The sequence below is a fragment of the Pseudorca crassidens genome, chromosome 16 (assembly GCF_039906515.1).
Source record: "Pseudorca crassidens isolate mPseCra1 chromosome 16, mPseCra1.hap1, whole genome shotgun sequence".
Lineage (NCBI taxonomy): Eukaryota > Metazoa > Chordata > Mammalia > Artiodactyla > Delphinidae > Pseudorca > Pseudorca crassidens.
This window is the reverse complement of record NC_090311.1, coordinates 60775340-60794695: the sequence shown is the minus strand read 5'-3', so window position 1 is coordinate 60794695 and position 19356 is coordinate 60775340. Positions and strand designations below refer to the sequence as shown.

The 19356-nt window shown below is 52.6% G+C and overlaps 1 protein-coding gene across 1 annotated transcript in view; it reads left to right on the top strand.

The window, feature by feature from the left end:
• CDH23 (cadherin related 23) overlaps positions 1–19356 on the top strand; it is a 393201-nt gene that overhangs the window by 151802 nt on the left and 222043 nt on the right. The window contains exon 9 of the mRNA XM_067710644.1: positions 19177–19289. Coding sequence (XP_067566745.1) covers positions 19177–19289 — 113 coding nt within the window. The remainder of the gene's footprint in view (positions 1–19176; positions 19290–19356) is intronic.

Sequence of the window (19356 nt, the reverse complement as noted above, 5' to 3'; positions counted from 1 at the left end):
CTATACCAACCGCCTTTCCTCCGTGGCCCTTGTGACTCAGACAGCTAATTGGGGCTTGGCTGGTGTCCAGCCTGGCCCTGGGCAGCCACCCTGTGATTAGCACTGGTGTTCCTTGGCCCCAGGAGTGATGCCTTCTGCTTGGGTCCACTTGGGAGAGGAGGGAGGTTCGCACACAGTGTGGGCTCAGCAGGGAGAAGGGACCGGCCTGGGGGGACAGCAGAAGACAGAAAGCCGTTGTGACCGCACTCCTCTTGCAGCGTAATGAGGATGTCAGTGGAATCCCTCCCAAGGATGTCATGCCAGGCCCTCTACAGAGGTTGTATCTTATGCTGACAACAAGCTCTATCAGTGTCCCCATTTCACAGAGGAGGAAACAGACTCAGAAAGGTTATGTAACATTTAAGGTCATGCTAGACCAAGAAATGGCAGGTCTGTGTGAGTCTGAAGTCCACGTGCTTTCCACGGGCCACCGTGCCCCACTGGGTCTTCATGAGAACCCTGTCATGTACAGACCTTGCCTATGCTGTTCCCATTTTATGGGTGGGTAAACTGAGACCAAGCGAGTTCAAGAAACTCAAGGTCATATGGTTGGAGAAGTGGTAGACACTGAACTGGCTCCTGGTCCAGTCCTTATTCTGTCTACTGTACATAGAACTTTCCCATCCATGCTGGGAAGCCCCCCAATTCTGGGCAGTAGGAGTGTAACTAGGAGAGGAGAGGAGATAGTGTTGCCCTGGGCTGACATGAGAAACAGGTGGGAGGGGAAGCTGGGTTGTTGGAGGTCAAGAAGGCCCAAGCTGCAGAAAGTCTTGGAAGCAGGTTGACTTGGTGTGTTGGGCAGGAGGGAGCGGTGTAGGGTCTTCCAGAAGGAGTGAAATGCTGACCTGGTATCTTAAAGTGCCCCACTTGTGCAGCCCCCCGCCGTGGCCTGCCCCTCAGCCCAGGGCCCCCCACCCCCGCCCCACCTGCCACCGCCCAAAGCTCCCTCCCTCACAGGTTGGGGACATTCGGCCTCTGAGATCAGGTCTTTGTTTGAAGGACAGGTAATTAATCCCACAAAGTAATCCCAGAACACCCTGGCAGATTTATGGAGATCGCCTCTGTCCCAGGAACTCTGCCTTATCATCTTTCATTTCCCAGGCAAAGCGAGTGACTTGTTATATCACAGGATTCATGCCAATAGGAATTTCATTTAGGGGTGTTCTCCAGGTGGAGGGAGATTGATAACGCGGGCCGGGGGCAAGAGCCTGTGGCGGTGCTGGGGTCAGGGAGGGAGGGGAGCAGAACAGGCACTATTGTGCCTTCACCTGTCCCCTTGCCAGTCTCTATCTTTCTCCCAACATCAGGGGCCCAGTTTCATGGGGCTCACCTGTCACAGGGACCCAGATACCATCCAGTCCAACCCTCCCAAGTCACAGATGAGAAAACCAAGGCCCAGAGCAGCGAGGGAGGGACCTGATTCCCAGGCTCGCTCTTTCAGCTACTCTGCCCTAGCTCTCCCCACATGCCCTGCCCTAAGCTGCCCCAGGTGCAGGAAAATGTCACTCCATCACCGGGGGGAGCTCCTCAAAACCCCCACGATGGACCTTGGAGCCTGCCTCCCTAGGGCGCTTTTATTGAGGAAGGGAGCAGAGGTTGGCAGTCCTGGCAGCTCACCCCCCACACAAAGAAGGATCAGTAGAGCAAGGGACCTGGTCCTGGAGGTCAGGGTAGTCGCTTCTGGTCTATCGGCTCTGCCTCTAGCTTGCTGGACATTTTGAAGGTCCGTGTCCCTTTTTGTAACACAAAGAGTTGGGGCTCATTTGATTATTCAGAAATATTTATCCAACCCCTCTCATGTGTCAGCTCTGGGAACACAGCCATGAGCAAGAGAGATGAAGCTGTTGCCCTCACAGATCTTATAGTTTAGTGAGAAAGACAGAAAATAAACAGATGAATGCACAAGATCAGTTTAGAGAGTGACAAGGGCTTACAAGAAGATAAAACAGGGGATGGAGGTATGATGGAGAATGAGCTGCAGCCACTTAGCTGGGGTGGTGCCCTTTTTGCTACGGTGACATTTGAGAGGGGCCTGAGCAACAGTGGAGGAGACAGCCACGTGGAGCTATGCCGGAAGTGAGCTCCAGGCAGAGGAAACAGCATGTGCAAAGGCCCCGAGACAACCATAAGCTGTGTACATTTAAGAAACAGGAAACTGGAAAAAGAGGTCGGATGAGGCTTCAGTGTAGTGGAGAGTAGAGGATTAGGAGAAGCAAGTGCGGTCAGAGAGCTGGACAGGGACTGATCATTCAGGGGCTTGCAGACCAGGCCGAGGAGTTGGGTTATTCCATTTGCACTGGGAAGACACTGCAGTGGAGTAAGTTGATCTGCATCAGGCTTTTGAAAGATGTGCTGGCTGGAGAATGGGCTGGAGAGGGGGCAAGAGGAGAAGCAGGGAGACCAGCTGGAAGCCCACTGGGGTGGCCAGGTGAAAGACAATCTGGAGGGTTCGTCATGCGAACCATCTTGGCTGCATCCATCTGTCTGTCCAGCCGCTCGCAACTCTTCCACACCACCCCAGCCTCTTTGGGAGCCCTTCTCCCTCGGGAGGGCCTGGTCATTGTTCTGAGTCCCCCGGGCCTCGCCTGCTCTTCCCTACCCCAGCTCATCCCTCCTGCATCTTCCCACGACTCTCTAGACAAAGCTCTCTCAGGGGCTGGCCTCAGAGCCGCTCTGCCCACACGCCCCACTGCATCCATGCTCCCCCACCCCACCCTCAGAGCAGGTGGGCAGGCTGCAGGCACCCCAGAAGGGAAGGGAGGACCTTGTCACCGCCCAGAGAGGGGGGGACAGTGTGGCAGCACGCAGGACTGCCCTCGCCAACTTGGCAGCCCCTTGTCGACAGGAACCAAGCCTGGTGGGGCTGGCTCCTTCCAGACACTCACACCCAGCTCTCGGTAATTAAAGCCATAAGTTATCTTCGGACAGGGGAGCTGCAGGCTGGGGCTGCCACAGCTGGCATTGCCGGGAGGGAGAGTGGGCACATCTGGGCAGAGGTTGGAGGGGGCCGAAGGTCAAAGACTGCCCTCCGTCTGGCCTGGGATGAAGGGTGTTTGGGCTCTGAGGCTCTGCTTGGTGCCAGGGGCAGTGCCAGGAGCTTCCTTCACAAACAAGGGTTTACTTCCTCTTTTCCATGGGCCCTGAGAGTCTCAAGCTTGCAAAACATCCCCAAAAGATGCCATCTGTCTTCAGCTGGATCCTTTGCTTCCCCTCCCCGCCCCGCAGAAGTATCCATTCACAGAGCTTGGAGTGGGGGTACCATAGGGTACCCATCCCTTCAGCTGTGCTGGGAGCACCCCAGAGAAACTGCCCTCCTGCCAAGGAAGCAGGAGTCTGTAGCCCAGGCTAGCCCCTCTAATCGAGAAGGACCCCAGGCCATGCATCCTGAGGGTGGCCCAGTGGGAAGTACCCTGAACTCTGACCTGTGGCCTTTCTATTTCAAAAAAGTGATCAAAGGCCTCGCACAGATCTTGGGGGCTGATCGTCCTCCCTGGCCAAAAAGGCAAGGAAATCGCTCTTCTTCCTGTTTCTTGCTTGCTCAGCAGAAGTTCCTGCCTGTCTGAGCCAAGGGAACGGAAATGTCTCGGGACGCCCCTCCCTGTCTGGCTGGGCTCACTCATCAAGCATTCTGAACATCCACTCGGTGTGGCGCAAGGGACCAGGGCCTGGAGACATAATGAGACATCTGGGGCCGATGCTCACGCTGGGAGGATGCGGGCATTCTGGAATCCAGGCTGCCAGGAGGATGACATGGTCACCCACCCCACTCCCCCCACGCACCACACACGCACACACACACACACGCCCCAGTCCAGGACCCCTGGCCTTCATCAGAGAAGCAGGGCCAGGATCACCGGCAAATGTGAAATATTGAATATTTAGAAAAGTACGGAAACGGACATAACACGCCTCCATACATTCACCACCCAGATAACATTTGTTGACATTTTACCGTATTTACTTCTGATCTTTTTTTCTTCTTTTCGTTCTTAAGAAATGGAACATGACAGGTATTGTTAAAAGGACCTTTTCTTTCATTTTCAGTGATCTCGGAGGCTGGGTCTCTGGGGAGCAAGGGTTAACACCTCTCACCCTAACATCAACCTCAGAAATGGCCCCCAACTCGCATATGGCCCGTCTTGGGTGACATTAAGGAATCATCGGCTTTGTTTCATGTGATAGTGGCGTGTCTGTCCACATTGAAGTCCTCATCAGAGACATATACAGTATTTAAGAATGAACTGGAATTGGCTCTAATAACGCCAGTGCCGGGGGGAGGGGTGAGTTTAAAAGAAGGAAAATTGGCAAAATGTTGATAATTGTTGACTCTGGGTGATGGGTACACAGGGCTTCGTTGTGCTCTTCTCTCTGCATTGTTTATCTTTGAAATTTTCCATAGTAGAAAGGTTTTTTTATTTTTTTAAGTATGGTCCCAAAACTGCTAAGGAACCCACCCCTGGTCTGGGATCCACATCTGTGTCCTGGACGGGTGCCCAGACTTGAGCCAGACTTGAGGTTGACCCGTCTGGTGCCAGCTCTGCCTCTAACTTGCTGTGTGATGTTAGCCAAGTTACTCACCATCTCTGACCCTCAGTTCCACAGGGGGAGAAGAAGTTTGGACCTGGTGGGCGCTAAGCATCTTCCATCTCTGACGCTGGACACATCTACCTTTCATGCTCAGAGAGCCCACCGGAGGGCAGTGGGTTTCCCATACCACTCCTCAAGAGAGCCTTTGCGAAAAGGATTCCGTAGCCAAATAAGTTGGAAAGACGCCGCATCACAGCATCCTTGTCCTGGCACGTTACAAGCCACGTTAGCCCGTTAAAGGCTCTAACAAGTCCTGCAGCGAAGGTGCCTATTCAGCATTTCCCAAATGTATTTGACCACAGAACTTTTAAAAAGTTGGCCTTTCCTATACCCCAGGCATCAGAGTTCCCGGGGACACCCTCTGGGAAACCCCAACCTTCCAGTTTTCACAATGGGGGCTCCTGCCCTGAAGGATGAATTTGCCATTTTTTCATGATGATTTTGACTTATATTCAGCAGAACACAATATTTGTTTTCCACATTGTCAAGTGGGTTTTGTACTTAAGTAAATCTGTCGTTTTCCCCCCTGCCCCCCTCATCATTCCCTGATCAGAAACATCTGCTTTGATGTCACATTCTGAGTCACTGACCAGATGCTGGAAAACCCTCCGACATCAGGAAACTGAGCCTGGCACCATCTGGAGCTTTCCTGGTGGGGCCTTCTAGAAGCAGTGATTCTAGGGAGGAGTAGGAGAGAAAACACAGGCTTTGCCATCAAATGCTGTAGGTTCAAATTTCAGCTCAACCACTTACCAGCCATGTGACTTGGGACAAATTATTTTTACCTCTCACCTCAGTTTAGTAATCGATGAGGATTAAGCTGCAAAGGATGTGTCGAGGGCTGAGTTTCCTTCCTTCTCCAAAAGAATTTGTAACAACTAACATTTACTGAGCACTTACTGTGTGCTGAACTAAATAGATGCATTACCTGCTTGCGTCTTCCCATCAGCTCCATGAGACAACTATTACCCGTCCCCTTTAACAGCCAAGGAAACTAAAACCCAGAGAGGGTAGGTAACTTGCCCACAGTCACACAGCTTATGAGGAATGATGCTGAGATTTTAGCCCTGGTCCTAGGCACTACAACATCTGCCCTTTTCAAAAAGATCTGACCCAGATGAAAAAATATTGATCCTCTGAACACCTTACCTCACCTGCCTGGTCAGCGCTTATTGGTCTTCGGGTAACCCAGGTGGTATGTCAGGCCATGCATCCTTCGCTAAGCGCTCATAGACAACCGTGGACTCCTAAAACTGCAAGAGTCCGTGGGGACTTCCAGGTTCCCTGAATCCCCAGCCCCCAACCCCATCCCTCAGGGCCCCTTTTGGGGGTCATGGAGGTGCCGAGTGTGCTGGACTCCAGCAGAGCGCCCCCATCTGCTTCAGCCAGGGCAGCTAGCTCTGGTTTGGGTTGTTTTATATACTGGGATTCTGGGGAAGATTTTGTCTGATTAAAGGATTGCTACTAAAACAAAGAAATTTGAAAACCGCTGCCATAGAAAAGCCCCCTCTCTTTTAAACAGGAGAGGACCCTGAGGCCCAGAGAGGTAAAGTAACTTGCCCGAGATCACCAGCTATCCTCCTGAACCCAGGCAGACCTCCCTCCTCTCTTCAGGACTCAGGGACCAGACTGAGGGGGGCTTCTCAGCCCTCAGGGAGCCCCTCAAGGTCAGTTGTCTGGGCCGCTTCTGCCAGTTGGTAGCCAGTTTCTATGAAGATAACTGTGTCTGAGGCTGGCTCCCTGAACCTCGTCCGACCACATCTATTTCTGGGCCGCGGAGCCCTGACGGAGCACAATTTGATTCATAAATTACCCAGCTCAAGGTGTGTGTGATGGGCTCTCCTTCCTAGATTTGAAAGTCATTCACTCCGGAACTTGCGGCACTTGGGGCTGAAGGAGGGGCAGCTGTGGGATCAGCATTCAGGGAAGGAAAGTGGCAGGGGAGCTGAGGGGACGTGGGGATTCAGGGAGCATTGCTCTGTGCCAGCTCCGTGCTTGTCGTCTCATTGAATCCTCCCAGCCACCACAGGAGGCACCTCCTATTATTATCATCCCTATCTGGCAGGTGAGGAAACTGCGGCTCATAGAGGTGAGCTCACTTGCCCAGAGTCACATGGGTGGAAGTAGCAGAGCTAGGATTCGAACTCAGCGCTCTCCGATGCCGACATTTTTCCCAGTCACAATGATGGCAAGACAAGGAACTGAACAAGCAGCATTTAGAGGAAGAGGTTAGACCCTGGGAAATAGGATTGGAAGGGAAGGTTCAGGAGTGCCGAACCTCCTCTTCCACCAAGTTCAGTGTGCAGCGACAGCTGGCGTTGCACCCCACCCTGCCCCTCTTCGCCAGTCTTTCTTGTTTAACATCATTCAATTCCAGGCACTGCTTAGTTCCACCTGCCCCAGCCACCAGGTTCACTATCCTTGACACATACCCAGCATAGGCTCAGCACTTTCCAGTTTGTAAAGCATTTTCTGATCCCTTATCCCACTGAACCTCCAAACAGCCAAGTGAATAGGACAGGTATTCTCACCCCCCAATGAGGAAACTGAGGCTCAGAGAGGACCACAAGCCCACAAGCGTGCATCTAGTCAGGTCCTTTATGAGTTCTTCTGTCAGCTTCTTTATATATACGCTTTGTCCTTCCCTCAGGGTGGCCAGTCTTCCCCCTTAGATGGTGGGTTCCCTGGGGGCATTATCCATCACCCACCCCCACCCCGTGCCTCATTAGAGAGGCCTTATAGTGTGGTAGGTGGTCTCTGGTGCCCCACTCCCCAAGAAGCCGCGTCCCCTGGGCCTGCCTTTCCCATGTCTCAGTGCTGGATCCGTGCAGGGGTGCTGGAGGTGGGGGTGATGGCCTCAGCAAGGTGACAGCACATACCCGCCTTTGTGCTTCCTTCTCTTTGGGCATCTGATCACTGTCCTCTTTGTTTTCTTAAGAAAACCCTCCTCCTTCCCCCCTCGCACTCCCGCTTTGGGACAAGGCCTTTCAGATCATCAAATATCAAACGCTTCTTATGCGCAGGCTGAGATGGCTTTATCAGAGCCTGTAAATCTCCCAGAGCCCTGGCGCTCTCTTGAACGCCAAGCCTCAGGTGAATTATGTGGGCCAGTCCGGGGACCCAGTGCACCTCAGCGCCCACTCTTGGCCCAAGGAGGGGCTCCTGCTGAGGCTGGGCATGGGTGTTCTGGGCCCACCTGCCCGGGGTCCTGGAGGTAACCAGCCTCCAGTCAAGTGAGCAAGTCGGCCTTTTTTCCCTTCTCCTCACCTTGTTCTTCTCCTGGCCAGTCTCTGGCCCCCAGAGCCAAGGGAGCACCAGCCCCACCCAGGAGAAACCACGGCAGCTAGGAGGACCATTTGAGACCCAAAAGACCCAGGTTCTAATGCCAGCCTGGTCACTAAGTACCCAGGTGTTCTTGGACACGTCACTTCCCTGACGGAGCCTCAGTTAACTCCTCTGATAGCAGTGCTGGCCTTGCAGGGTGTCTTGAGAATTCAGGGAGCTCAGAATTGCTCTGCCAATGGGCAGAAGCATGCATCGTCCCTATCTCTTGGGGGCAGCCTGGTGTGTGAACTAAGCTTCCAGGCTCTGGAGTTAGGCAGACTTGAATCCTGGTTCTGCCACTTACTGGTAGTGTGACTTTAGGCAAATCACTTAATTTCTCTGTGCCTTGATTTTCTCACCTATAAAATGGGAATAACAATGATGATGATGTTGATGCCACCTGGCATGTGGAGTTGCCATGACGAGTAATTGACCAATACATGGGAAGTGCTCAGAACCCACAGTAAGTGGCCCTGGTTATTGCTCCTTTACTCACTGCCATCACCCAGTCCATGCTCTCATCACCAACAGGGCTTCCTGCCTCCAGGGCCTCCCCACGGCTGTGGACAAAAATCCAAACTACTTCCCCAGCATTCAAGGGTCCTACCTCCTGGCATCAGCCACTCCTGACACCGCTTCATGTGAACTCTGCTTGTCCCATGGCTCCCCACTTTGGAATTGATTGTCCCCTCCAGCCCTTTGCTCAGAATGCCCTCCCCCTCTCCATACTGACCCAAATCCAGCCCTCTAAGGCCTGGCGGAGGATCCCCTGCCCCAGGCGCTGTGAGCTTCCTCACCTAGATCGATGCCACCCGGGTGCAGAGACCTTATCTTTTGCTATTCAGACTCTCCAGTACCTTGCAAGCTCCTCTTTGAGTAAATCCCTTCCTTCATCCGGCTGAGGTAGCAGTGACCATGGTGGGAAAGGTCCCCGTCCTCAGGGAGATTAAATTCAGCAAATTATTGTCAGTCATGGTGGTAACCCAGGTAGAGAAAGAATTACTCATTAAAGTGAATCCGTTTCCGACTCAGCCCACATCTAGCACCAACTTAGAACACATAGACACACATCATCAAATATTGGGGGGTTTTTGGTGGTAAATATACATAACATAAAATTTACCACTTTAAAGTGGCATCACATGTACTCACAATGTCGTACACCCATCACCACTATCGAGTTCTAGAACTTTGGGGATTACTCTTTAAGGTACTTATATTAATTGTTTTTACAAGTATAATTCACATAAATCAAAAAGGAAACACTGGGGCTTCTCTGGTGGTGCAGTGGTTGAGAGTCCGCCTGCCGATGCAGGGGACACGGGTTCGTGCCCCGGTCCGGGAAGATCCCACATGCCGCGGAGTGGCTGGGCCCGTGAGCCATGGCCGCTGAGCCTGCGCTTCCGGAGCCTGTGCTCCGCAACGGGAGAGGCCACAACAGTGAGAGGCCCGCGTACCACAAAAGAAAAAAAAAAAAAAAAAAGGAAACATTGAAATGGCTCTAGAACAATGGTTCTCAACCAGGAATGATTTTGGCCCCCTCAACCCTCACTGCAGGGAACATTTGGCAATGGTCTGAAGATTTATTGGTTGTCACATCTGGGAGAAGGGGTGCTGCTGGTTTCTAGTGGCTAGAGGGTAAGGATGCTGCTAGCCACCCCACAATGCATGGAGCAGTCTCCCACAGGAAAGAATTATCCAGCCCAAATGTCATGGGAAGCTGAGGTTGAGAAACACTGCTCTCACATCACTACTCAGAGATCTTTTTTTTTTTTTTGCGGTACGCGGTCCTCTCACTGTTGTGGCCTCTCCCGTTGCAGAGCACAGGCTCTGGACGCGCAGGCTCAGTAGTCATGGCTCACGGGCCCAGCCGCTCCGCGGCATGTGGGATCTTCCCGGACCGGGGCCCGAACCCGTGTCCCCTGCATTGGCAGGCAGACTCTCAACCACTGCACCACCAGGGAAGCCCCAGAGGTCATTTTTGTTAACATTTTGTCAACATTTCATTCCTTTTTCTATATATGTATATTTTTTAAGCAACAACAAAAAATGTGTCTTACGGAACTATGCTATTTTATGACTCCTTTGGGGGGAAAATGTCAAACATGTATCTTTCAAGTCACAAACTTCTCCTTGCAGCATTATTTTTAGTGGATGACCGAATTTCATATCATAACGTAATTAATTCCTATTGTTGGACATTGAGGTTGTTCCCAGTTTTCCTCAGTAAACAGCACCACGGTGAAAATCCTGGGAGCTGCACCTGTGGGCACATCCATGCTTATTCCCTTTGGAGAAATTTGCCTGGTTACAGAGTAAAGGTTTTTCAGGAAATCAGGAGATTCTGATAGCAGCCCTGGCCCCTGGCAATGTCTTGCTGATCCCCATTGAAGTGTCGTTAGAGGACCAGGGGCCGCCTCTCCCTATAGGTGGGGCGCTGGATGCTGCTGTAGGTGAGGGGGCCTGGCTTGACCCTTAGCAACCCTAGCATAATACGCTTTACTATCCTTGGCTACTCAGGTTAATGTTTCATAACTTGGACCCAGATTAGTCAGAGTCCAGTCTGTGGTCTTATTACGAGAGGTGATCATTTATTGGTGTACTTGAGCTTAATGAAAACTGTCGTTCTGGTGAAACGCCTATAAGACAAGCGGACTGCAATTCCCACCTGCTTGCCGGGGGCTCAAAGATCGTCTTTCCAGGACTGGTCGGTAATAACTGTAATTAACAAGATGCACTCAGCTCAAACAAATGTGTCACTGTGGTAGGGTGGGTGTGATAGTCCCAGGTGGAATTGCTAATTGGCTGACTCCTCCTCATAGCCCTGGTGCAGTTATGGTCTCTGTGATGTGTGACATTATAAGTCACCCTGGTACCATTCTGTCCTGTAACCTTGTACGCTAGCCTCAGAATGGTGCCCTGACACCCGTGCTGCAGCCCGTGCATCGGTCCAAAGCCTTCGTGGAGCACCTACTGTGTATCAGCAGGGGCACTGGGAGAAACCGCTCCCTGCACTCCCAGGGCTTGTATTCCAGTGTGGGGGGACAGGCAGTAAGCAAACACATTAACAGATGAAAAGAGATGTTCAGAAAGTAGAAGTGGCTTGAAGGAAATAAAACAGGATGAGGGAGAAGAGAGTGATGAGGGTGAGAGTAGGATGGTGGGGTGACTAGAGGGGGCTCCTTTGAGGCCCCCTCAAAGGTCGCCACCACCTTTGAGCTGAGACCTGAATGCAGACAAGGCACCCACAGAGATCTGCAGGGTGAGCATTCCAGGCAGCTTCAGGGAAAGCTTTGCAGAGGGGCTAGGCCTAATCTGCCCCCTCCCTGATGGTCCTTAGGAGGGGCGGCAAGCTCTCAGCCTGCAACTCCTTCTCTGATAGAAAGCCAAGGTAACCCACACCGCTGGTTGCCATATGTTGGTCTCAGAGCTGTTCAATGCAGCCCAGCCCAGGTGCCACCCGGGACTTGGCCCCCTTTGTCAGCAGGCAGCTAAGTAACAATTTTTAATTCATAAGATATCTTGCCCAAAGCCCATATCTCAGGCTGACTCCCAATTTTCATTATGCAGTGATACAGTCTGTACCAGTCAGAATTATGTGGCTCCACTGGACAGTGATGGGACTGCAGCCCAGCTTGTCCCACTGGCCCGGGCGGCATATACGGCACACACGTTGCTGTTTAACAACTACCCCTGGGAGGGGGCAGGGGGAATGCAGGGGCCTCTGGGTAGGACAGGAGCTCTTTAGCTTAGTGAGAGCTGAGTTTAACTCCTTGTTACACCCCTTGCTCTGCCCTAGGACCAGTTATTCTCTGTGCCTTAGTTTTTTCATCTGGAAAATGGGGATAATTGTACCTGTCTCATGGGAGCTTTGTGAAAATTGAAATGTATTGGGCTGGCCAAAAAGTTCACTCACGTTTTTTGTAACATCCTATATAAACATACAAAAAAAACCTTTGCACAGCGCCAGGCACAATGCATGGTGGATATTGTGGGGAGGGCCCCTCCTGACTCATTCTGGATAAGATGGGCCATAGTTGGGGCTAACCTGGTCCAATTCTTGTATTCAGAAAACAGGCATAGCAGGGAAAGAAGGGATGGGAACCAAGACAGGCACCACTGCAGGTGCTTCACATACATGATCACGCCTGATCCTCACACAGTCCCGTGAGGTGGGAGCTGTTATCCACACTTTACAGATGAGGGGTTTGGCTCAAAGGAATTCACAGTTTGCAGGAGGTCTCACAGCGGCTAACTGGCAGATCTGTTGTTGGTGCTTAGGTCTTTTCTGCATCCTTCGAGTTCACGCACAGTAGGCAGTCTTCACTAGGGTGCTGATGTAACAGACTCCAGGCAGAGACTACGGCTGAAAGAGGGAGCACCAGGGGGAAGGGGGTACATATCCCAGTTCTGCTCACTTCTCTGGGGAGGATCCCTGGCCCTGGCCCTGGGGAGGGCCGGGTAAGCGAGTCAGAGGCCAGGTGAGGGATCAGGGTCCCACTAGTCCTCTCATCCATTCAGCAACTAGCATTTGAGTGGAACGTTACTTGGGCCCAGAAGACCAACTAGATCATGAGCTCCTCATAAGCATGGCTTTTTTTTCTTCTTTTCTCAACCGCATGGCCCAGCATGGCCAGACCCAGAGTATGCCCACACCTAGTGTGTGCTCATTGACCCTTCCTAACCCTACGGGGGGCCAAGAACCTTCAGGCCATCCAACAGATAGGGAATGAGCATTGTTCTGGGTACCATGGGGACGGACGCATGACACCCTAGCCCTTACCCTTGAGGCGACACTGGGTCTCTGGATGTGAGAACCAGGGAGGTCCCACAGCACAGGGCTATTCTGAGGGTGCCAGCCCAGCTCTGGGGCTCAGTGGAGTGAGAGAGGCCGCAACCTCCAGGACTGGCTTCCTGAGGCTGGTGACATTGGTAATGGACCTTAAGAACAGACAGGACCAAGGTGGGAGCCATGGGTTTTCCTTTAACTTGGGGGCAGCAAGAGTGGGTTGCTGTCAGCCCAGCGGAGCAGACAAAGCAATTGAAAGTCATCAGGCTGTGTTCCCACACGCACCATCAGCCACTCACTAAACTGCTTTTCGCCCAGACGCAGCTCTGCAATGGGTCAAGATGCTGCCGGGCGAGATAACAAGGGGACAAGGTGTGGGAGTGATGAGATTTGGCAGGGGCCGGGAGGAGGGGCGCCTGGGGAAGGAGAGAGCCTGCTAGCCTTGAAGGAAGGAGGAGGTGGGAGGGTGAGCCCTCAAGGCCCAAAGAGAGCCACCCGCCTTGTCTCCGAGTCTGACCGTCTACCCTCACCTTCACACCCTCCAAATCTAGTTTCCCTCTCCCTCTGCCTTCGACCATCTATGAAACAGAAGCCCTTTGCTTGACTCTGCTGCGCCCTCTAGCCGCCACTCAGCCTCTCTCCCTGTTTATTACACCAAACTCCCGGCAGCAGCGCCTGTACTAACAGTCCCCAGGGCCCCCCTCAGCCACTGTATCTCACAGTCTGACCTCCAGGGGCATCTGAAGATCCAAATGGGGGACCTTAGCCACATCTTCCTTATCCTGAGCCTCTCTCGGCACGGTTTGACCCTGTCAACCATCTCTTTCTCAGAACTTCCCCTTCGCCCACCTCTGGGCACCTGGCTCTATACTGGTTTCCCATCTGCCTCTCTGACCACTGCCTTTCTTTCTTTTCTTTTTTTTTTTTTTGCGGCACGCGGACCTCTCACTGTTGTGGCCTCTCCCGTTGTGGAGCACAGGCTCCGGACGCGCAGGCTCAGCGGCCACGGCTCACGGGCCCAGCCGCTCCGTGGCATGTGGGATCTTCCCGGACCGGGGCACGAACCCGTGTCCCCTGCATCGGCAGGCTGACTCTCAACCACTGCGCCACCAGGGAAGCCCAGCCACTGCTCTTCTATCTACATTTTCCTGTGCATCCTCACTGGAGCCATAGGTCTGCCCTAAAGGCCGGCTTGCCAGTGCCTTATCTATGTCACCACCTTTGTGCTGACAGCCCCTGTCTTCCCACTCGAGTCCCCATCCACCCCTCCCCTCCAGCTCTTGGAGGACATCGCCACGTGGACGTTCTGCTGCTACATAAAACTCTATCATTTTATGAGGAATTTACCTAGAACTTTTCAGAACGTAGAGTTTTTAACTGGGGCTCCCCCTTGAGAAAAAAGCAAATTATTTGCCACCTCATTCTATGAAGGATGACAGTCTCTTATTTGTCTCACCCTATTCCTTGTCCCTTAGCACCGGGCCAGGTACAGAGTGGGTGCAAACCTGTGTGTAGGGCAAACACCTGCAGGGAGAAAAAGAGAGGCGTAAATCTCACTCCAGGCCAGCCACTCACCAGCTGTGTGACCTTGAACAAGTTATTTAACTTCTCTGAGCCTGCTTCCTCACATGTAACACAGGGTGTCTTCTTCTAAAGTTATTGTGAAGACTGAGTAATATAATTGTGCAAACATCTTAGCTCAGTGCCTGGCACAGGGAAAAGTGTTCAACAAACTGTAGCTACTATTTTTTTAATAAACAGGGGAAGAGGGCTGTGACTTCCCTTCAGCAGCCTTTTGTGCTATTGCAGACTTCATTCACATCTTCTCAACCTCCCTCTTGCAAATATGAAGAGGTCTCGATGCCTGAAGCTCCTGGCGGATGTGGCTGTCCCATAAGAGAACCAGCAGAGCTAGGAATGACCTGCTTCTTCCCTTGTGTGAACGCTTTAAGTCACCAGTTCCCAGAAGTCTTAGGGTGCTCAAGGTGCAGCCTCACTCCCTGCAAGGACCCCTCCCCTGCCAGGTACATCCCCTAGGACAGCACCTGTCGACCCAGGGAAAGCAGCTGCCCTTCTGCTCAGCAGTGGGGGCTGAACAGGTGAAAGGCATCCCCCAGTGAGGCACCCCCAGTCCCCTGGTCCCCATGGGACTTGGATAAAGAGTGTCTGGGAGACCAGAGGGCTGACAGGGTGGTATCAGTTTCCAGGATAGCGGAGAAACTTATGTGTATGGTTTCCAAGCCCACGGCCCCCCGGGGGAGGGCGGATGGTGGGAGAGGGGTGATAAAGGAGGGAAGCAAGGAAGTGGTGACCCACCCCGAGGCCGGAACCCTGGGTGCGAGGCCCTGTGGACCTGAGGGTTTTGTTCTCAGCCTTGGCCTCAGGGCTGCCACCTTGTACATCTGGGCCCTTGGTTGTGAGGCTCTCCTGGCAAGAGGATGGGTTGGCTTAGTGCTCCCGCTGGGCAAAAGCTCTAGGCACAGGCTCCTGGGGTGGGGGTGGGTGGAGGAGACGGTCCATGGTGCTGTCTTGGTGCAGGACAGGCGACCAACATTTATTGAGAGGTTCCTATGTGCCAGACACTGTATTAACTCATTTAATCCTCACAGCAACACTCTGGGGTGGGTACTATTATTACTCCCATTTTATTGACGAGGAAACTGAGGCCCAGATAATGCAACTTGACCAAGGTGACCCAGCTAGCTAGTAGCAGAGCCATGATTGGAACTCAGGGCATAACTGCTTCTCTGTTCCACGTTGCTTTCCTTCAGGGGCCTTAGCTTAGCAAGTTCTTATACACTCAATAGTGTGATTTTATTCTGAATGAAGATCTTCCGTGTGAGGCTGAAGACATGAATCTTGCCTGCTTTTCTCTGCTGATTCTCTAGCATTTTGCACAAAGTAGGTGCTTGATATGAACTGGAATGAATGAGTGATCTGATCAGCCAATCGGTCTTTGAATGAGACCTGCCCTGCTTGGGGCACAGGGCTCACCTCCTAATCCCTGCCCAAGCCAGCATCCCAGTGAGTGCTCATGTTGCCATGGTGACAGCAGGAATATCAGAGGCAGTGACTCACTTAGATGGCCTTGTCAGCTCCCTGGGTGTAACCCTTTCTGACTGTTGGTCTTGGCAGTTAGTCACTCGTACTTTGCAGGAGGCTGAGAGGTGAACTCTCCACACAGATGTGTGAAAAAGAATGTGTTTGTGTGTGTGTGTGTGCGCGCGCGTGCGTGTGTGTGTGTGTGTTGGGGGGAGGGTCCTTGAGTTTGAATTTGTACCAGTTGAGGGGTATTTGCCTGCAGGTTGGTTGGAGAAGGTGCCGAGGCTGGGAGAGGGGTATTTTATGTGCTGGGGACAGACTCGGAGTTGGGGATGGGCAGTGTGGCCATGAGTAGGGCAAAGGTGATGAGTGCGGGACCCAACTGAGTTTGCCAGGGGTGATAACCTTATTTTCCCAACTGAAAACCACAGCACATCGTTCGACAAGAGGCTTCTGGTTTGCGAATGATTTATAGGAAAAAACTGGCAAAGATAAAAGTTGAATCACATGTAAACATTGATAGCTTCCTTTATTGGGAAGAATAAATTTATACGAAACTCTGGAATGATGGGATGCCGGACAGGGGTGCTGGGGAGGCGGGGCCCATGCCTGTGTGTGTGGTGGGGAAGAGGGTGTAAGAGGCAAGCGGCTGGAGGTCTTGCCTCAGGGCAGCCCTGCAGCTCAGCATTTAGGGGCCCCGAGGACCCAGCCCCTAAAGCACCCTGCGCTGTCCATGCTTCAGCCATCTCAGCACTGATCACCCTGTCACGGGAATACCTGGTTGAGGGCGACATCCTCCACCGGAAGGTGTCCCAGGTACACTGTAGGAGCTCAATAATTGTTTGCTGCGTGGATTAGCTAATGATGAGCGGATGAAAGCACATGTCCTCTTGTTTCCCCAGCAGCAGAATTCCTAGCTAAAAAAACTCCTCTATATTCATGCATGTATGTGCCTCCGTGTGATTCTTTCCTCCCCACTCACAAAGGCAGCTGTACAAAAGCCCGCAGGAGGGCACCCAGGCCGCAGGACACAGGCTTAGGCAAAGTGGAGGCTGGAGTGACGTCCGCTCCCTGGCCTGGCCCAGGTCAGAGTCTCCAAAGCCCACACTCTGAGAGTGACGTGAGACCCGGCCGGGCTCTGCTGTCAGCGGCCATGTCTCCCCTGCGTCAGAGAAGCTCTGCAGTGGGCTGGGAGTGGGCCACCTTCTCGGCCAGCACAGAGGGGCTGAGAACGGCCCCTGCCTCAGAGTCTAAAGCTAGAGAAGGATGTTGTCTCCCCTCTACTTTTGCCCTAGTTAATCCAAGAGAGGATATGAGCCTGTGTGCGGATCCCTTTAGAGCCGGGGAAGGGGCGGAGCAGGGAGATACAGCAGCTTCCATGGGCGATCCTGGTGTCCACCTTGTGTGTTGGAGGCTTGGATGTTAGTTCCCGCCTATGGAATCCGTGCCCATCACCCCCTTCCCCAATCCCGCCTGTCTTCCAGGGTCCAGCTCAAACAACATTTATCAAGTACTTATTTTGTGCCGGGAACTGTTCGAAGCCTGTACATGTGTATATATTTTTTCTCATTCATTTAATTCTCATAACCCTATGAGATAGATCCATTATTATCCTCATTTCACAAATGAAGAGACCAGGATGCAAAGTGGTTAGATAAGTTGCCCAAGGTCACACAGCTAGACAGTGGTGTAAGGAATTAATGTCACCTCCTCCATGAAGCTTTACTTCTTTGAGCCTTCCTGTGTGTGAACAGCCTCTCCCTGCTGTGAACTGAGGTGCTGATTCTTGTGGGTGTCAGAGCTCCCTTACGAGGCTGTAAGTGCTTCGGCGTCAGAAATCCTGGCAGGGTGACCTCTGCGTCCCCCACAGCGCCAAGCACAGGGCCTGGCCATAGGACAACCCGTCCAGGGGACCGCTGAATATGTGAATGAATGGCAGTGAGCGAGCGAGTGTTTGAAGGGACCAACACACTGGTTAATGGGGACGAGAGGGGAGTGGAATTGAGGGTTTCCCAGTGAACTCACAGCCTGATGAGAAGGGCACAAGGGCAAGTATGGGGGCCCAGGTGGGCCGGAAGCAGCCATCCTTCAGGAACATGCTTGCCACTGTGTCCCCAGCATTGTCCAGGTACCTTGAGGAACGGTCGTGAAAGCCCCCCATCTTTTAGGCTGGGTGAAATGAGCACATTAACACAGAGGAAGCAACTGGAGAGCAAACAGAGCAGGAACTACTGCCTGTAGGGCCGGAGGGGTAAGTGAGAGAGCTTAGGACCATCTTCCCGGAGCAGGAGGAGGAGGGGCTGGCCCTGGGTGGGAGGAAGACAGGAGGCAGGAATGGATCTGGGGAACCTGCGGAAGCCACTGTGAGGGCCAGGTACCTGTGGGGCAGCATAAGACAAAGCTGGTGGGTGAGAGAGGGGTGGGGGGCCTTTGAGCCAGCGCCGTGTGTGTGAGTTTTGCCGTACTTTAAATACATAGTTTAAATTTTAATAAAAAATGCTTCTAAAACTGAATTTTGTTTTTAACTTATATTTATCATGAAAGGAAACTTTATATCACCGCCATATAGAAAAGTAGAGTAAAGTAGAATAGACTAGAAAGAACAGAATAGAATAGGAAATGACCGTAAAAATAAGCACAAGGGGAACAAAACAAGGCTACTGCCGTAGTCCACTGCGGCTGCCATAACAAAATACCACAGACCAGGTGGGTTATACACAGTAGAAATCTATTTCTCGCAGTTCTGGAGGCTGGAAGTCCGAGATCAGGGTGTCAGCACGGTCGGGTGACGGCCCTCCGCCTGGTTCAGGTGGTGCCTTTTTGCTGAATCCTCATATGGTGGAAGGGGCAAGGGAGCTCTGCGGGGTCTCTTTTATAAGAGAAGAATCCCTTTCAGGACGGGTTCACCTCCATGACCTAAGCCCAAAAGCCCCACCTGCTAATGCCATCACCTTTGGAGGTTAGGATTTCACCATGTGAATTCTGGGGCGGCACAGATATTCAGACATAGCAGTCACTGAGTCCTCACTGGGCACTGCTCCCTTTGAAAGGCTCTGAGCCTGAAGCCTGCTCTCTCTCTGTTAAGAAGGAAAAGAAGCAAGTGTTAGACAGGCTGTTAAAGACATATAAGCACCAAACCAAGACTTTCTCCTTGCCTCAGTCAGAGAGCCTTGAGGAAGACTGAACGGGCATAATGTTCTCATCCTGTGATTCGGGGCCATCTGCTGCCTGGGCTATGTGCTCCTTTGTACCCCAGAGTTCTCTGCACTACTCCTGGAACCAGCACTCATTTTAAGTTACTGATTAGTCCTTAATGTCCAGAGAGGAGCCCTGGCCCCAGCCCCCTGTCCACCTGCCTGGGGCCCCAGTCACACCCTGAATTCTCCCTCTTGCAGGAAATACCAACAGCATCTTTGCCCTGGATTACATCAGCGGGGCGCTGACCTTGAACGGCGTGCTGGACCGGGAGAACCCCCTGTACAGCCATGGCTTCATCCTGACTGTGAAGGTGAGAGTGGGTGCTGGGCACCTCCATCATGGGTAGAGGGGATGCCCACGCTGTGGGGCCAGCCTCC